General features: G+C 39.6%; 1 protein-coding gene across 7 annotated transcripts in view; it reads right to left on the bottom strand.

Annotated features, from left to right (window-relative positions):
* NEB (nebulin) overlaps positions 1-15,879 on the bottom strand; it is a 264,687-nt gene that overhangs the window by 222,558 nt on the left and 26,250 nt on the right. For all 7 annotated transcript variants that reach the window (XM_055292138.2, XM_063646033.1, XM_063646034.1 and 4 more), the window contains exons 3-8: positions 12,373-12,414; positions 9,828-10,028; positions 7,595-7,702; positions 6,985-7,089; positions 6,388-6,492; positions 5,513-5,617 (exon numbers count right to left, since the gene is read on the bottom strand). In XM_055292138.2, coding sequence (XP_055148113.1) covers positions 5,513-5,617; positions 6,388-6,492; positions 6,985-7,089; positions 7,595-7,702; positions 9,828-10,028; positions 12,373-12,414 — 666 coding nt within the window. The remainder of the gene's footprint in view (positions 1-5,512; positions 5,618-6,387; positions 6,493-6,984; positions 7,090-7,594; positions 7,703-9,827; positions 10,029-12,372; positions 12,415-15,879) is intronic.

Here is a 15,879-nt window from a genome sequence, read left to right as displayed (position 1 = left end):
TTTTTTTTTGAGATAGCCTGTCGCTATGTCGCCCAGGCTGGAATGCAGTGGCGCGATCTCGGCTCACTGCAAGCTCCGCCTCCCAGGTTCACGCCATTCTCCTGCCTCAGTCTCCCGTGCAGCTGGGACTACAGGCACCAGCCACTGCGCCCGGCTAATTTTTTGTATTTTTAGTAGAGACAGGGTTTCACCATGCTAGCCAGGATGGTCTTGATCTCCTGACTTCGTGGTCTGCCTGCCTTGGCCCCGCAAAGTGCTGGGATTACAGGCTTGAGCCACTGCGCCTGGCCAACTTCCTCTGTTCTTATGCCTAGGATGCTGAATGCCACAGAAGAAAACCTGCAACTTCATGGATTAGGCAATGCTAACATGATGAGTAGGGTTAAGAGGGACACAGGAAGAAGGTACAGGGCAGGAGCCTCTGAACCCCAGCACTTAGCTTGAAATCTACGTGCCTGCCCAGTGGTATGTTCTGTGAACAACAGCTTGCTTGGGGCTCTGTGCCCAATACTCTATGACCCTATGGTATACTAATGCCATTTTGTCTTCAAGGAAACTTTCACAGCCCATTATGAGTCTCTGGTTAGTCCCTACTCTCAGGGGCCAGTCTAAAACCCCAACGCTGTCCTTAAGCCCACAATTAACTCCACCTTACTCTCAGCTTCCTCTTTCATAGAGTAAAGAAACGCTACACCCTTATCTTCTCCATATTCATCCCTGCCTCTCCCACCCCTGCCCTGGCTCAGAGGAGAAACATTCCTCAGAGGGAATGACTCCTGCACCCAGGGTGCTGCCCTTTCCAGCACATCCTTTTGCACCCAGCTCTCTCAGTCATCCCTCCTCTTTCTCACAACCCCAACCTCTCCTTCTTCATTAGCTCCTTCCCTTCAGCCTATAAAAGACTTCTATCACCTTAAAATAAGTATGGTGCCCACAAATCATGCATATCCTTCTTTCTTGCCCTCCTTTCTTTCTTCATTTCTGACTCCTCTGGGTTTTTTTGTTCTACCAGACTTGGCCCCTGCTTCCAACAATGCAGAACTATTCATAGATTCATATATTCAGATACACGAAGCCCTCAGATGCTTCAGGGCCTCGTACATGCTGTTCCCTCTCCCCGTCTGTCTGCAAACCTCTGTTTCCTCTCCATGACTCAGGACAACCATGACTCCTCTCCCAAGCCTTCCCTGACTCCTGAGCCAGATGTGATGACCTTCTCCTGGGATCTCACTCAACTTGGCCATTACCTCCTTTAAAGGGGTTGTCAGATGACACTGTAATTTGTTGTCTACATGTCTCTTTCCTCTTGACTGTGAGCTCTGGGATGGCAAAGAAGATGTCCTATCCTTGGGAACCCTTGTGGCCTGCATAGTACCTAGCTAGAGCAAGAGTCAATGACTGACATCTCAGTGTGTGTCTTACACACTGAGGCCATGGGGGAATGTCTCAAGAGGAGAATTATCTTTCTAATCTTCCACAACACAACTGTGAGATTTCTATGATTATTTTCCCTTCCTCATGGCAGTATTCTTATTTATCAAGTAAAGCAGTTGAATAATCCCAAAGTCCCAATCATCTTTATACTTTAACCAAGTCTAACTGTATCTTACCCCAATAATATCTACCTAGTGCCTATAACAAAAGCTTTCATGGACATCAAATCAATTGGGATACAAAAGACAGATTTTGAAATGTATTTACACAAATTCCACAAACAAGCCTGGCTTAATTTCTTTTAAATAAGTTAAGCAAGGCACAGTGACTCATGCCTGTAATCCCAGCACTTTGGGAGGCAAAGGCGGATGAATTGCTCAAAGGTTCAAGACCAGCCAGGGCAATATGGTAAAACCCTGTCTCTACCAAAAATACAAAAATTAGCTGGGTGTGTTGGTGTGCACCTGTAGTCCCAGCTACTTGGGAGGCTGAAGTGAGACGATCGCTTGAGCCTGGGAGGCGGAGGTTGCAATAAGCCAATAAGCCAAGATTGTATCACTGCACTCCAGCCTGCGTGAGAGAGTGACACCCTGTCTCAAAAAAAAAAAAAAAAAAAAAAAAAAAAAAACTGAAGACTTTATTTTAGGCAAAGGACAACAGGATTTTTCATGGCTGGTTAAGTCCTTAGGGTAAAAGCAACATTTGAATAGGATAAATGCTTATTAAGTATGACATCCTGCCAAGAAGTTTCAGACAAATCAGATCTAGAAGTCCTAATTTCTCAGGAACCTTCTTCAGAATTCTGTTTAGTTAGAATTCTGTTGTTATGGAGAATGATCTGATTTTTAAAAAGTAAAAAAAAAAAAGTTCAGTATTCTGCATCAGCTTAAAGACTGTTAGTGTGTGCAAAGTAGTTTGTCTCTACTTAGGTAATAAGGAAAACATGATAAGTAGATTAAGAAGGACACAGGAAGATGGTACAGGAGAGGTAGCAAAAGCCTCTAAACCCAAGCCCTTAGCCAGAAATCTATGTGCCTACCCAGTGGTGCATTCTGCAAACAACAGCTTGCTTAGGGCTCTGTGCCCAATAATTGTAGAAGTTCATAGTACTGACAACAGTATTCATAGGCATGTCGGTAATCTGATACTGAGTGCATACTTGGTCTGCAATAAAAATAAAAGCTGTGCCTTAACTGTCACATCTTTTTGAGGAATAGCAGGGAAGACTTTACTTCACTATTGTATGTTCTCTTTCATTACATCTTCTACTGTAATTGCTCAAAACATGTGGCCAACTTTCATTGTTCGAAGTCCATAGCATTAGAATGGTATGAAGGTAATCCTTCATCTCTCCATTTGATAGATGAAGGGAGATAGGAGATTAAGTGTCTTCTTGGAAACCTCTCCCAGGCTTATATGACATGGCATTTCCTGGTTCCTCTTCAACTTCGCTGTTTGTTCCCTCATCCTTTTGCTGGCTCCTGTTCAGTTCTAAGTGTGGGTGTCCTCCAAAACTCTGCCCTTGGCCATGCACTCTTTCGCTTCCCTCATAGATGTTCATGTCTATGGCTATCACTTTGTTCTGATGACTCTGAAATATTAATTTCTTGCCCTGGTCTCACACCTGAGCAATGGTACTTTCTAATTTATCCATAGGATGCCTTGATCTGAAGTTTCCTTCAATCATCTCAACTCCATTTCTCTTTCCATTAACGCATCTTTACCAGCTGTGCCCCTACTCACCTAGACCACCAGTCTATAGTCAGAAGCTCCTTTAGGGCTTCTTTCTCTCCTTTGGCTCCAATATCCAATGCCATTCATGCTTATTAATACTTATTAGCCTCAGATTCGTTTCTTCCTCTCCTTTAAATAGATTTCTCCAAATTACTCCGTTTTTCCTGTATTTCCTAATCTCAATCTGTCATATTGCTCATCAAAATTACTCCAGATTCTACTTTTATCATACTGTTTTCCACTCCAAAATCTTATGATGCCTCTTATTTCTTACCGTTCCATGTCGAAGCGATTTTGTCTGCCTTTCAAGGTCCTGCTGCCGGCATTCTCACAAGTGCCCTCCAAATGAGGCACTCACATCATTCACTTTCCTTGTCCCTCAAAACTCAGACCTCATTTTACCTGTGTCCCTTTGTTCGAGTCCTCCCTCTACTTGAAATGCCTTTCTTCATCACCACCCATGCCCTTGGGACCACCACCTCCACATGGCCTTTTCTGATTACTCACAAGTGTTCTGTCTGTCTTGTAGCAAGCATTAGACTGTTGGGTTTTGTTTCATTTTTAACTTTTTTCTTGTTTGATATATCATACCTTTATTTTATCAGGCTGATTATAAATTCTCAGAGGAAAGGATGAAAACTGCTTGCAGTACTTTTCTATCCTGCCAGGTGTGCATGCATAATAGACTTTCAATAAATAACTATTGATCACTTGGTAACAGCCATGTAACAATATTGTGAATCTGTGAGATACAGAATCAAAAAGCTAATCTTGAAAGGAAGCGAGAAGTATTCACACATTAAAATTGGTACCATGTGCTAGACGACTTCAAAATTTTGTTATACCTTCTCTATTTCCTAACTTACTTATGGAAGGATACGACTGTATCTGTGTTATATTTTAACCAATTACATAGAAAGTGAAATAGAAAAGATGTCCACTAAACTTGCAGGTGATATTAAGAGGGTGGTATTAAAAATTAGACCTCAAAAGTTGGAGACACCATCAAATTGGTATGTATAATTTTGGTTCATGGCAAGATCAGACCCTAGATTCCATTAGAAGTAAATCCCAATCAGTCTGAACTGGCTTACTAAGTCCAAATTGAGTATAAGAGGTTCCAGGGATCTAACCGACAATTGAATGTCAAATAACTTGTCACTTTATAATACAGTGCTCTGCTGAAGATTGGAGTAGCAGTCTGGATTTTCAATATGGCCTCCCGCAAATCCAATGGTCATGTAAGAAAGTACCTCAAAATAAGGGAGAGTGTTAGGCCCAAGTGGGTCTCTCTGCTGCTGTTGCTGCTGGTTTCAAGCCTAAGGACTCTATTAAGCCTTTTAAGTTCCTCTAACATACGGTTTTCGAGGTCTAGGATACCAAAATTCTGGCAAGTGGGATCACTGATTTTTCACTAACTGAAGTATCTTCTGATAGCAAGAGCTCTTTGTGGGATAACTATACAAATGTGTTTTTGGTTTGTTTAGTTGTTGTTGGTGTGGTCATTGTTTGTTTGTTTGTTTTTAAGATGGGGGTCTCACTGTCGCCCAGGCTGGAGTGCAGTGGCTTGATCATAGCTCACCGCAGCCTCCACCTCCTGGGTTCAAGTGATCCTCCTACCTCAGCATCCTGAGTAGCTGAGACTACAGGCATGCACCCCCACACTTAGCTAATTTTTTAAAAATGTATTTTGTAGAGATGAGGTCTTGCTTTGCTGCCCAGGCTGATCTCAGACTCCTGGCTTCAAGCAATCCTCCCCTCTTGGCCTCCCAAACTGCTGGGATTACAGGGGTGAGTCACCACACCTAGCCACAAATATGTTTTAACAAGTACACTAGTCAGGTCCCACACACAGAAAAAGGGAGACACACCACAATTTGGACTCGATGATTAGAATAGCAAGGCACAACCCTTCCATAACATTGTTTACTTAATAGATTTGGGAAGGTGGCTATGATTACAATAGGTTTTTAAAAATTGTCACTCTGTCATCACAGAACAACTTCAACCAGAGCCAAGGGGAAAGAAGGACTCATGCTGTAATGGGAAGAATACTAGTCTTGGGCTTACAAACCTGGGCTCTGCCACTAACTAATGTGACCCCAGATTCAGGTTTGCCACCTATAAGAAGAGGGAACTGGACAAGATTATATTTAATATAAAGTATAAATTTTTTCTAATTTAAATGAGACATCATAAATTATAACAATTCTAGACGTACTCCTCTGAAATACAACATTTAGTCTCTTACAGAGAAGAGCTGCAGTGAACATCTGGCCAGAAGATGTAACTCAAGTTCCCCTGACTCTGCACACCTAAATGGTGCCACTTGCATTTGACTTACATCACTGAGAGCTTTCTGGGCCTGGGCAACTCTCCTCAGTTCCGGGCTATCATTGTAGGGGTAAAACAAACTTTTGTCTGCTTCCCAGTCTTCAGTGTACAGTTTCTAAATCAAAAAAGAGTGAAAAGTTAGGAGGAAGGAGGGTCACATTTACACAAAATACATAGATTTGAATTCATCCATCAATGACCTAAAGAACCAAGGGCCAGTTGAGAGCAAAGGTAAATGAAATTCACAGATAACTTCCCACTTTCCATCCAACCCAAGTCATTTTTACTGATAGTATGCCCTGCTTTTTCTTATTTTCAAAGGGGCAGATATGTCTGATTTTGTTTCATCTCTTCTCTGTGACTCTACCTGCCTTCTTGGTTTTTTTTTTTTTTTTTTTTTGGTCATTATTTGTCATTGTTTATTAATAGCACTTACAAGTGTTAACACAATGTAAGGAGCCAGGAAGCACTTCACATAGTTCAGGGCAATATAGGACACTTGCAAGAAGGGGCACAAAATAAACCTCTAATTAGAGTAATAGTCAGGGACATCCAAACTATAGCACAAGGTCTACAGACAATTTTGAGATACTACTTTGTGGCTCTCTCAGCTGGTTCTCCAGAGCACCTTTATTCTCCACAGACACTCCCCTCTGCCCCCGGGTTGCTCAGGTTCCCAAAGAACCCTCTCCCCACTCTGCCTAGGAGCTTTCCTCTCAGTTCCTTTTTGCCAAGCCCTATCCCTGCAGTCTCACATGTCTCAAGGCTACTCATAAAAAGATTGGGGAATTGTATTCCGGATGATCACGAGTTCACCAAGTATTACATGAAGTATATGATAGGATGACATAGGAAGATAGAAGTGGCAATGGAGCAGGCCCTTACCTTGCTGAACATGGCGGTGTTCTTAACGGCCTGGACAAGTTCAGGGGCATCAGGAGGAAGCAGGTACTTATCCTTGGTGTCTTCCCAGTTCTGCTTGTATAAAACCTAGACAGAAAGAGCAGAGGATCTGTGGCTTGAGGTCTCACCCAAAGGCATGAGGATTTAAACAACAAAGGGAGACTCATGAAGGCATCCTTGCTCAAAGGCTGCCAATGTGTTACTAGGAAAACATTGACCATGCCAACGTCCTATAATACTTTTCCTACAATAGTCAGTTTTTGATTGAAAATTCTAATTCCTTTCAATTAAAAATTTAGCTCCTCAGCTTCTTTGGCGACACTGGAACTCCATGCAGCAACAGCCTGCAGCCAAGTCACAGCTGCCTCTTTGCACAGGGCATGGACTCTTCTATCCACCCATAGGTTCTACAGGCCACTCAGTCATCTGTGCAGCCTCGTTGATGAATACAGGTATTGAACTCACACTGCCCATGAGGCTGGTGGGCAGGATCAGGCCTGTCCAATTTTCTCCTATAAGACAATGCAGAGGTGATGCACATGCTACTGAGTACCCCAGCCATCCATATCATTGCCTTACCTTACTGACTTGCTGCGACACTTTCTTTGCATGTTCAATATCCTTTGCTTTTTCATCTACGTGACATATTGTCTTAGCAACATCACCATCCATTCGATACTTAACCTGCCCAAATAATGCACAGAGTTCATGACAGGCATAAACATGTGAGTATATTAAGGAATTTCTTATAACCACAGAGCATTACCCCCAATGACTCTAGGTCTGCATCACAAAGCATAGTGTCTGCATCACAAAGCATAGTTTCTGCATTTTAGCTGGAAAAATGTGATCTTCAAAGGAGCACCTGCATTTACTGCTTGTCTGCTTTCCTGGCTGGATCTCCAGCCTGCTGCTTCTTGGCCTTACTGTACAGTGTGGAGAACCACAGTGAGTTGGAGCTCCCATCTCATAGTCTCCTCTTAAGCTAAGTTGCTAAGCCAAGCTTTTAGAAGTTTCTTTGGGTTCACATTTACAGCAAATGATCTATGGCTTATGCTTTTCTAGATTTGTGAACTAGCTCATGGTAATTCAACTGCTCATTCTCACAGCACATATTTAGAGCCCACAATTCCCAGCAATAGGTGTATTTTGAAATGTCCCTCTCCTTTATTTCAGCAATGCAGCCCACCTCACTGAGTTGATCTTGTACTTTTTTGATTCTGCGAAGTTCTGGGGTATCTGTTGTGCTGGCGTATGGCTGTCCTTTTGTTTTCTCAAACTCCTCCTTGTATTTATTCTGAAAAGAATATCAGATATTAGCCTAACAAGACAGCAGCGAAAATTTCAGGCAACATACTCACCCCATTTGATTAAAAAAAATCCTTCAAGTTATAGCAATTATCAATTGTAATAGCTTTCTTTTTGTCCCCTACCCCAACTCTCAGCAAAAACTAAAATAGATTTGATAATTGCTTCTCCTAAACATGGTTGCATCTTGGAGACAATGCAAATTTATTATAGACTATTGTCTTGGAAATACCCTAAAATGATTCTTTCAATCTTTTTTTTTTGTCTGAATGCATACATAAAAAGCCTAAACCTCAATTATTTTAGAAAATAAATATAGAAATTGAGTTAATTCTGAAAAGATTTGATTGCTAATACAATGCAAAAATATTCAATTCAGAAGTTGCAGCTAAACCTCAGTAGTTCAGATAGCTGAGACACCAGCTGAATTAATGACAGGTCTGAATCATATTCTGTAAATTTAGGAATGTGATTTTATTATTTCTGCTGAATATACAATGAATTTTTGCTGTAATGATAATGTGCATAATTTATCATTATAAATGTTTTGGGAGTACTCTTGAGTGGAGTAGTCAACAATCTAAATTCTACTATTGATTTGGTTACTAATCACTTAAAAACTATTACAGACCTTTGCTGACATTCTGTTCAGAACATCAGAAATTCTAGGTTCATAGGATCTGAATTAATAAGAATGTATGGCAATATATTGACAAAAAATTCTATCCTTGCTGAATACTGCAGCACTAAAGAAGGTAAGAAAATCTTGTTTCTAGAAACCTGTCTTAGATTATTTAAGGCTTTGAACTAGAATTTTACCAAACAGTGAGCTGCTATCATTTAATGAAAAGTGAGTATGTATTGCTCAACCTCGATAGGATGCTTTTGACATAAACTTTAGTCTTATATAATCCAATGTTCTCTTAAGCTACATTTCATTTTTTTAAGCCTCCAGAGCACATGCAATCAAGCCACCCAGTGAGACCTCAGCCCACCATGGACAATCAACAAATTAGACCCATTGAAGTGTGTCTGAATCTGTCTGAATCAGTCAGTGTAACTTACAGAACTGTACATGGGAATTTAAGGACCAGGGACCATTGAGAGCAGTGATTCTCAACCTGGGTGCACATTAGAATCATCTGGGCAGCTTTTTTAAATCCTTTTGTACAGGGCTGGGCATGGTGGCTCATGCCTGTAATTCTAATGTTTTGTGGGGCCAAGGTGGGAGGATAACCTGCCGCCAGGAGTTTACGACCATCCTGGGCAACATAGCAAGACCCTGCCTCTATAAAAAAAAATCAGGAGATCCCACAATTTTTTTTTTAATTAGCCAGACATGGTGGCATGCACCTGTAGTCCTAGCTACTAGGGAGACTGAGGTAGGAGGATTGCTTCAGCCCAGGGTTCTGGGGCTGAAGTAAGCTGTGATCAAGCTATTGCTTGATCCAGCCTGGGCTACAGAGAAAGATTCTGATTCTTAAAAAAAAAAAAAAAAAATCTTTGTGCACAGGCCAAACTCTGAACCAATTAAACTAGAATGGCTTGAGCATCGTTAGTTTTAAAATTCCCAGGGGGTTCCAGTGTGCAGCCATGGTTAATAACCACTGTTCTAAGGCATAGCCAAACATTCAGTTCCTCAATTTCAAATGAGTTCTTAGTCTGATCTTGGATTTTTAAAATAAATGTTCTTTCTCATTATACACCTCTTTATATACATTTTTATATGCTGTTAGCTAGTCTAAGAAGCTATTCTGCTGACATTATTTAAATATGTTATGTAGCTTCCGTGAACTGGCCTAAATTAAATCTGTATTTATGATTTCATTATTCCTGATTGGCTAATAGTGATTAAATACCAATAAATGCTTTATGATTGGCCTTATGCTTATTTTGCAGGAATGATTTCAATAAGAATGCTTTCTTATGCTTCAATGATATAAATGAATTACATAAAAGGAAAATTCAACAATCAAGCCTATATTTTGCAAAATAAATTTTTGTTTCATACAAGTTTGAGAAATAAAATCCAGCCAGCATTCAAAACAGAGTGGGTTGAGATCAGTAATTTCCTAATAATCAAACCAGGTTAGCAGAAGTTGTTTGAAACTTACTGGGCTAAAAAGATCCTGCATTTTCTGACTGTGTGCAATGTAGGGGGTCATGAACTTTGAAGGATCCACTTTCTTCCGGATGACCTTCCTCCTCTCCACCGGCTTTGCTGGTGCTGGCTGTGCCAGAGCTGGTTTGGAAGTTTCTGATTGCTCATAGTCAGATGTCCTTGTTGTCGTAGTCTCATAAATTTCTGTTATTGTCTGAAAATTTGATATGCAGTTCAACGTTGTTGTGAAAGCAAAGACTGTGCTACTGTGATCTCAGTATATATTATTCTAACTTCAAGTCAGATTTACATTCCTGGTGTTACTTCTCCATAACTAAAGTAAGCCAAAGCAGGAAACGGCGCACTGTAGCTGTATGAAGGCACATTATGTACACAAATCTGAATGCTGATTGTTGGGATTGTGTGGAATAAAAAGTTTACTCCTTAAACTAGTTCAACCATTGTGGAAGTCAGTGTGGCGATTCCTCAGGGATCTCGAACTAGAAATACCATTTGACCCAGCCATCCCATTACTGGGTATATACCCAAAGGACTATAAATCATGCTGCTATAAAGACACATGCACACGTATGTTTATTGCGGCACTATTCACAATAGCAAAGAGTTGGAACCAACCTAAATGTCCAACAACGATAGACTGGATTAAGAAAATGTGGCACATATACACCATGGAATACTATGCAGCCATAAAAAATGATGAGTTCGTGTCCTTTGTAGGGACATGGATGAAACTGGAAAACATCATTCTCAGTAAACTATCGCAAGGACAAAAAACCAAACACCGCATGTTCTCACTCATAGGTGGGAATTGAACAATGAGAACTCATGGACACAGGAAGGGGAACATCACACTCCGGGGACTGTTGTGGGGTGGGGGGAGGGGGGAGGGACAGCATTAGGAGATACACCTAATGCTAAATGACGAGTTAATGGGTGCAGGAAATCAACATGGCACATGGATACATATGTAACAAAACTGCACATTGTGCACATGTACCCTAAAACCCTAAAGTATAATAAAAAAAAAAGAAAAAAAAAAAAAAAAAAAAAAAAGTTTACTCCTTATTACTTTGCAACATTGCCTTAAGTTTGCATTTGCAGAAAGACAAACACTTCAAAGTAGTACGGGGAAAATCGGCAATAAACTATTATTTTAAAACCGTTGAAAATCTTAAGTTGCCTGGGTAAAGTAAAAGATACTTGAGGTTGGGGAACAAAAGGTTAAGATAATCAAACAAAGCTCAAATTCTTGACTTTAATATTAAGTTGTAAATGACTAAGGGAAAATTGGTCGTTTGTTCTGCAGGGATTTAGGCATTCTCCACTGTAGTAGAAGACAAAGAATAATGAACTTTAAAAAAATGAATCGCATCAATATTATAAGAGATTTTCATTCCCTTGGCTTAGTCAGTTAATTAACGTGAACTGGAGTGCCATTTACACTAATAAATGCTTAGGCGGACAAGAATAATGATGACAACATAATGGGGTAATTATCCTCACAACAGTCCTATCTATGTAGTAGGTGAGAAATTACTATTTCTTATAGCAGGCTATAGTGGAAGACACTAAGACCCAAAGTTTGGGTCTAATCCAAGGTTAAAAATAATGCATGTAAGAAAAAAAGATAAGCAGCCAAGTCTTCAATCCATTTCACAGTATCCTTCCCTTCACAGCTAATATCATCTGTACCAAAGAATTCTAGCATCAATTATGAAAAGAGAACCTAGTAAGGAAATTGTACATTAATAGAAACCCCCTCTAGTGTTGTCACATCATTGCTAATAGGTTGTTTTCTGCCCATGATTACTAAGGCATGGTTGACTATGAGAAACTAACCAAATCACAGCATCTACAAATGTTAGTTTTTATGCAGTCACAGGTTCTCTGAACAAGCTTCAGGATTAACCAAACATATCACTGTTTGTCATGCTCAAAGAGAAACAGCTGCATGCAGAAAATAAAGCATGAGAGAAGTATTTCACCTTGAAAAAAAAAAAGAGCTTGAATGTGGAATATCTATGGTAATAGCTTATTTAGAATTCCTAATGTGCTAAAATCTGAGTAGCATTTCAATGCATCATCAGGGACAAAGCCTTGGAGGCACCATCCCTGGTGGCAGAGATGGTATCCTACAAGTTACAACTCCACACAGTAAAACTGCTTGTCCCCTATGCCAATCACAAAGCCAAGGCTCCTTGGCTTGTTGTCACCATCCCTCCTGCCGCTGCTGGAGAATGGTGATAGCCACTGACATTATTCTAATTAGCTTCATCTACACAAAAATATCACACAGGAGCAATAGGGGGAACCACCCCCTGCCATCTTGGGTTTGTTGAATGGGAAAAAAAGGTGAAATAATCCATCAAACAGGTAATGTATGTGCTTTCACACCGGCTTCTGGGCACAGGTAGGTGAGTGATCCTCTGTCAGATAATCCCTTTTGCCATCTTTGTGGCCCTGGGAGTCTGAGAAAGGAGAAAGCTCTTCCTGCTTTAATGAGAATGCAGTTTATGCAGCTGTGGGCTGGGCCTTACCTCTCCCGGCACCTCTTCATAAACCACTTCTTCTGTGTAGTACTGTAAATAGAGCGCAAAGGCATTGGCAAGAGAACCAAAGCAGAAACCACCTCTCCTCTGCCTCAGCTGAACCACTTAGGTGACTGCACTAGCTCAGTTGATTTGGAATGTCTGTGGCAAAGGGGTAGGTGAGGGAGCCTGTTCATATTTTGGAACCCATTTTCACTTTGGAACCCATTTGGAACCCATTTCATTTATACTTTAGGAAAGCCAAAGTGAATGCCATCCAAATGGACAAAGAGATGCAGAGGGCTGAGAAAATTGCATGAAGCTGTTTTTTAATCAAGAGAAGCTATTTTACTTTACTGGGACATGGAAATTTTTTTCTTATGGTCCCCAAGATAGAATTTGCTGAGAAGAGAATACAATAAGAAGATCCTGAGTGTGTGGGTTGGGCAGAGAGCAACTGTGATAAAACTCACTGTTTGCAAACTAACAATAAACTAAAACAGAAACTCGAGTGTGAATACATTTTTAAATGGATTGCATCATGGAAATAATAAGATCCCAAAGTATATCTACATATCAATTATTCCTATACCCTCCTGATTAGTAAGTAATAAGTTTCTTCTGGAGTGATGGGTGAGTCCTTTTCAATAGTGTGATTGTCCTAAACAGAGTGGTGCTAATATGAAAATTGGTAAACGCTAAGGAATGAAGGGAAAAATGAGAAGATTCTTCATCACGAAGTGTGGGAAATGTAGGCTGCAGTTTGTCATAGTGGCTCTGAGGTCATCGTGGCCTGCATGACGGATCTGCAGCCTGGGTCTGAAACCGAGTCTGCTTTTGTTGTACTTCTGACATCACCAGCAATAAATAGATGCAGAAAGGAACTGGCTGACATTTGGTTTCAGATGTGTAAGGAGAGAGGAATCCTGTCCTTAGCCTCACCCTGCTCTGTAGGGTGAACAGAAGGAGAGGCTCGTTTAGGTCAATCACATGAGGAAAGGGATAAAGATGAAACACTTGGCTCATTTCTTAGTAAAAAAAAAAAAAAATGGATGTATAACACTTTATGCTTCATTTTTCTCATCTTTAACACCAAAACATACAGCACTCAAGGGAAGGGAAAACATTAAGATGCAAAATTTCCCTCAATGGCCTGAGTTCTTGGTTCAGTGAAGTGTCATCAAATTACTTAACGATTGTCAACAGGCCGCCTGTGCTATTTCACCTGCATTAACAATTGTCTAAAACTTGCCTAATGTTCCTCATTCTTGTGCTTTCTTTACTCTTGAGCTATTGTTTTAATTTAAAATCTAATTCTGCCTGTATGTCGTTACACATAGCAACAAAAATCACAAGCACTGACAGGACAGAGATTTGCTTTTTTACAGTTGTGACTTTCAGCACATGAGAAATATCATTTGGACACTCTAGAAAATATTGTCTGATGCTGACGCCACATAGAGTCATTCCTCCAGTCACACAAAACATCAGTGGCTTCAGAAGAAATATTAAAATAAAATGGAAGATTCACAACTATTTTGGATTTTCTCAGCATCCAAGTTTAAAAGCAGCTCCTTGGAAACCATCCAATTTTACCTTTGCTGGGCTCTCACCATTGGTAAATCCATCTTAGAAATATGCTTATAAAAGAGGCAACATTATTTAAATGGTTGGCATTAACTTGTATGCCAAATCTCACTCTTTTTTTAGAGCTGTGCCACTAATTAGATAGTACATCCTTGCTTCTCTCTCTTTCTTTCCAAGTTTAAGTTAGAGAGAACAGTAAAACTTTATTTCAGATGTCCAAGATCCCAAGGAGATATATTTTTAAAGCCAGTTCTTCTCTGTTTTCTGCATATTTTTAAAGCTAGTTCCTCTCTGTTTTGTAAAATCTTCCCTGGCCATTTTTTCGAATGCACCACCCTCTTATGTTCATGATCTTTTTTGAGGTCAAAGAGATCTCAGTTCAATACTTTCTGGCAGGCAGTCTATTCGTTTATCACCTGCTGGTCAGACCCAGATGCTGTAATGGGAAGAAAATGGTAGGGATGGGATGTCTAAAAATAGCCGCCTCCTTTTTTATGACATCTAGTTGAATCAATCAAGTCTAGCACTAAGGACAATTTCCAGTGGCAAAGGTACACAATTACTTTAAGAAAGACAAGAGATATTTAAGTTGGAGAGTAAAAACTATTACTGGCATTATTATCATAGGGAAGACAATTTAATTTATAATCGTATTAGTGTTTGATAGTGATATTTCTGACCCTTAGGTACATAAGTAAAATGCACACTAGTGATAATATCAGCATGAAAGATGTGGTCATCAGCATTTAAGCCAGAGAGATTGAGTGTTACGTTGTATGAGATTCATTCTATTTCTTCCCTCATATCCTTCAGTAATAAAAGCAATTTTATTTGTAGAATAAATAAAATTTTCTTCATCTAAATATAGACTGGTCACTAAAATAATTTTCCAAAGAGTAATTTTGGCACTGCCACCTAAAATTTGGTTCTGGGTAGCTCTTACAGTTAATTTCAGTCTTATTAAAAAGCACAGATTTTCAAAACTGCCTCCAAGTGCCTTAGGCATTTGGAGATTTTCATGTGTTTAGATCATCATCATTAATTGGTAATTATTAAGCACATTCAGATTCATGGCACTGTATTTATGTGCATTATAGTTCCAAGCCTTTAGATTTTATTTCTACAATGTGAAGCTAAAGGCAAGAGCCAGAGAGGAAAAATCGTAAGATGATAAAAACAAAGGGATGTAAAATAAATATAAAATAAATGATTAACAGCTTTGTAAATGTGTTAGATGTCCACCAATAATTGGAAGGAAAATTTTCAAGATACCCACTATAGTCTTTGTTCTTATTCAAAACTCAAAAGCAAAAGCTAGTCTTGTTCACTTGGGTAAATATAATGAAGTTGGTGGGAAGGTGCAGCTCCAACTATCACTGTGACTTTCATGCCTTTATTTACATTTGCTTGTATGTGTGTGTCTCTGCACGTGTGTATGTATTATGTATAAAGTCTCAAATCTGCATATAATTTCATACATATTATTCTGAATATCTAACCCATGTTACCCTATAGATGATTAGCTAGTTGAAGCAAAGAATAAGGAGTAGATCTTTTCCTCTATTGCTATGCAGACACTAAGAGACAGAGTTCCATTTTCAGAACTTTCCCTTCATCTCTGTCCCTTTGAACATCGGGGTTGGGAAGCGGGGAAGAAAGTAGTTTTAGAAGACGAATTAAAACCTGCCTTTACTCCAACTTGGTTTTTTGAGAGCTTAAAGAAAAGCAAAAGTGGGAAACAGTGATATTTCCTTTCAATTCTAAATCCCACGTAATTATAGTGAAACTGAACATAAAATATTCCTTTCTTATGCTTTAAATGATGACTCTTTGTGAAGTTATAATACACAATGTATTTTTCAAATGATTAATTCACCTACACGGCTTTGATTGTCACTACATAAAATAGTTTGCTGTCAGTGTTTTTTT

This window comes from Symphalangus syndactylus, chromosome 9 (genome assembly GCF_028878055.3).
Source record: "Symphalangus syndactylus isolate Jambi chromosome 9, NHGRI_mSymSyn1-v2.1_pri, whole genome shotgun sequence".
Classification (NCBI taxonomy): Eukaryota; Metazoa; Chordata; class Mammalia; order Primates; family Hylobatidae; genus Symphalangus; species Symphalangus syndactylus.
The sequence above is the reverse complement of the archived record's forward strand: the minus strand, read 5'-3'. Positions and strand labels throughout refer to the sequence as shown.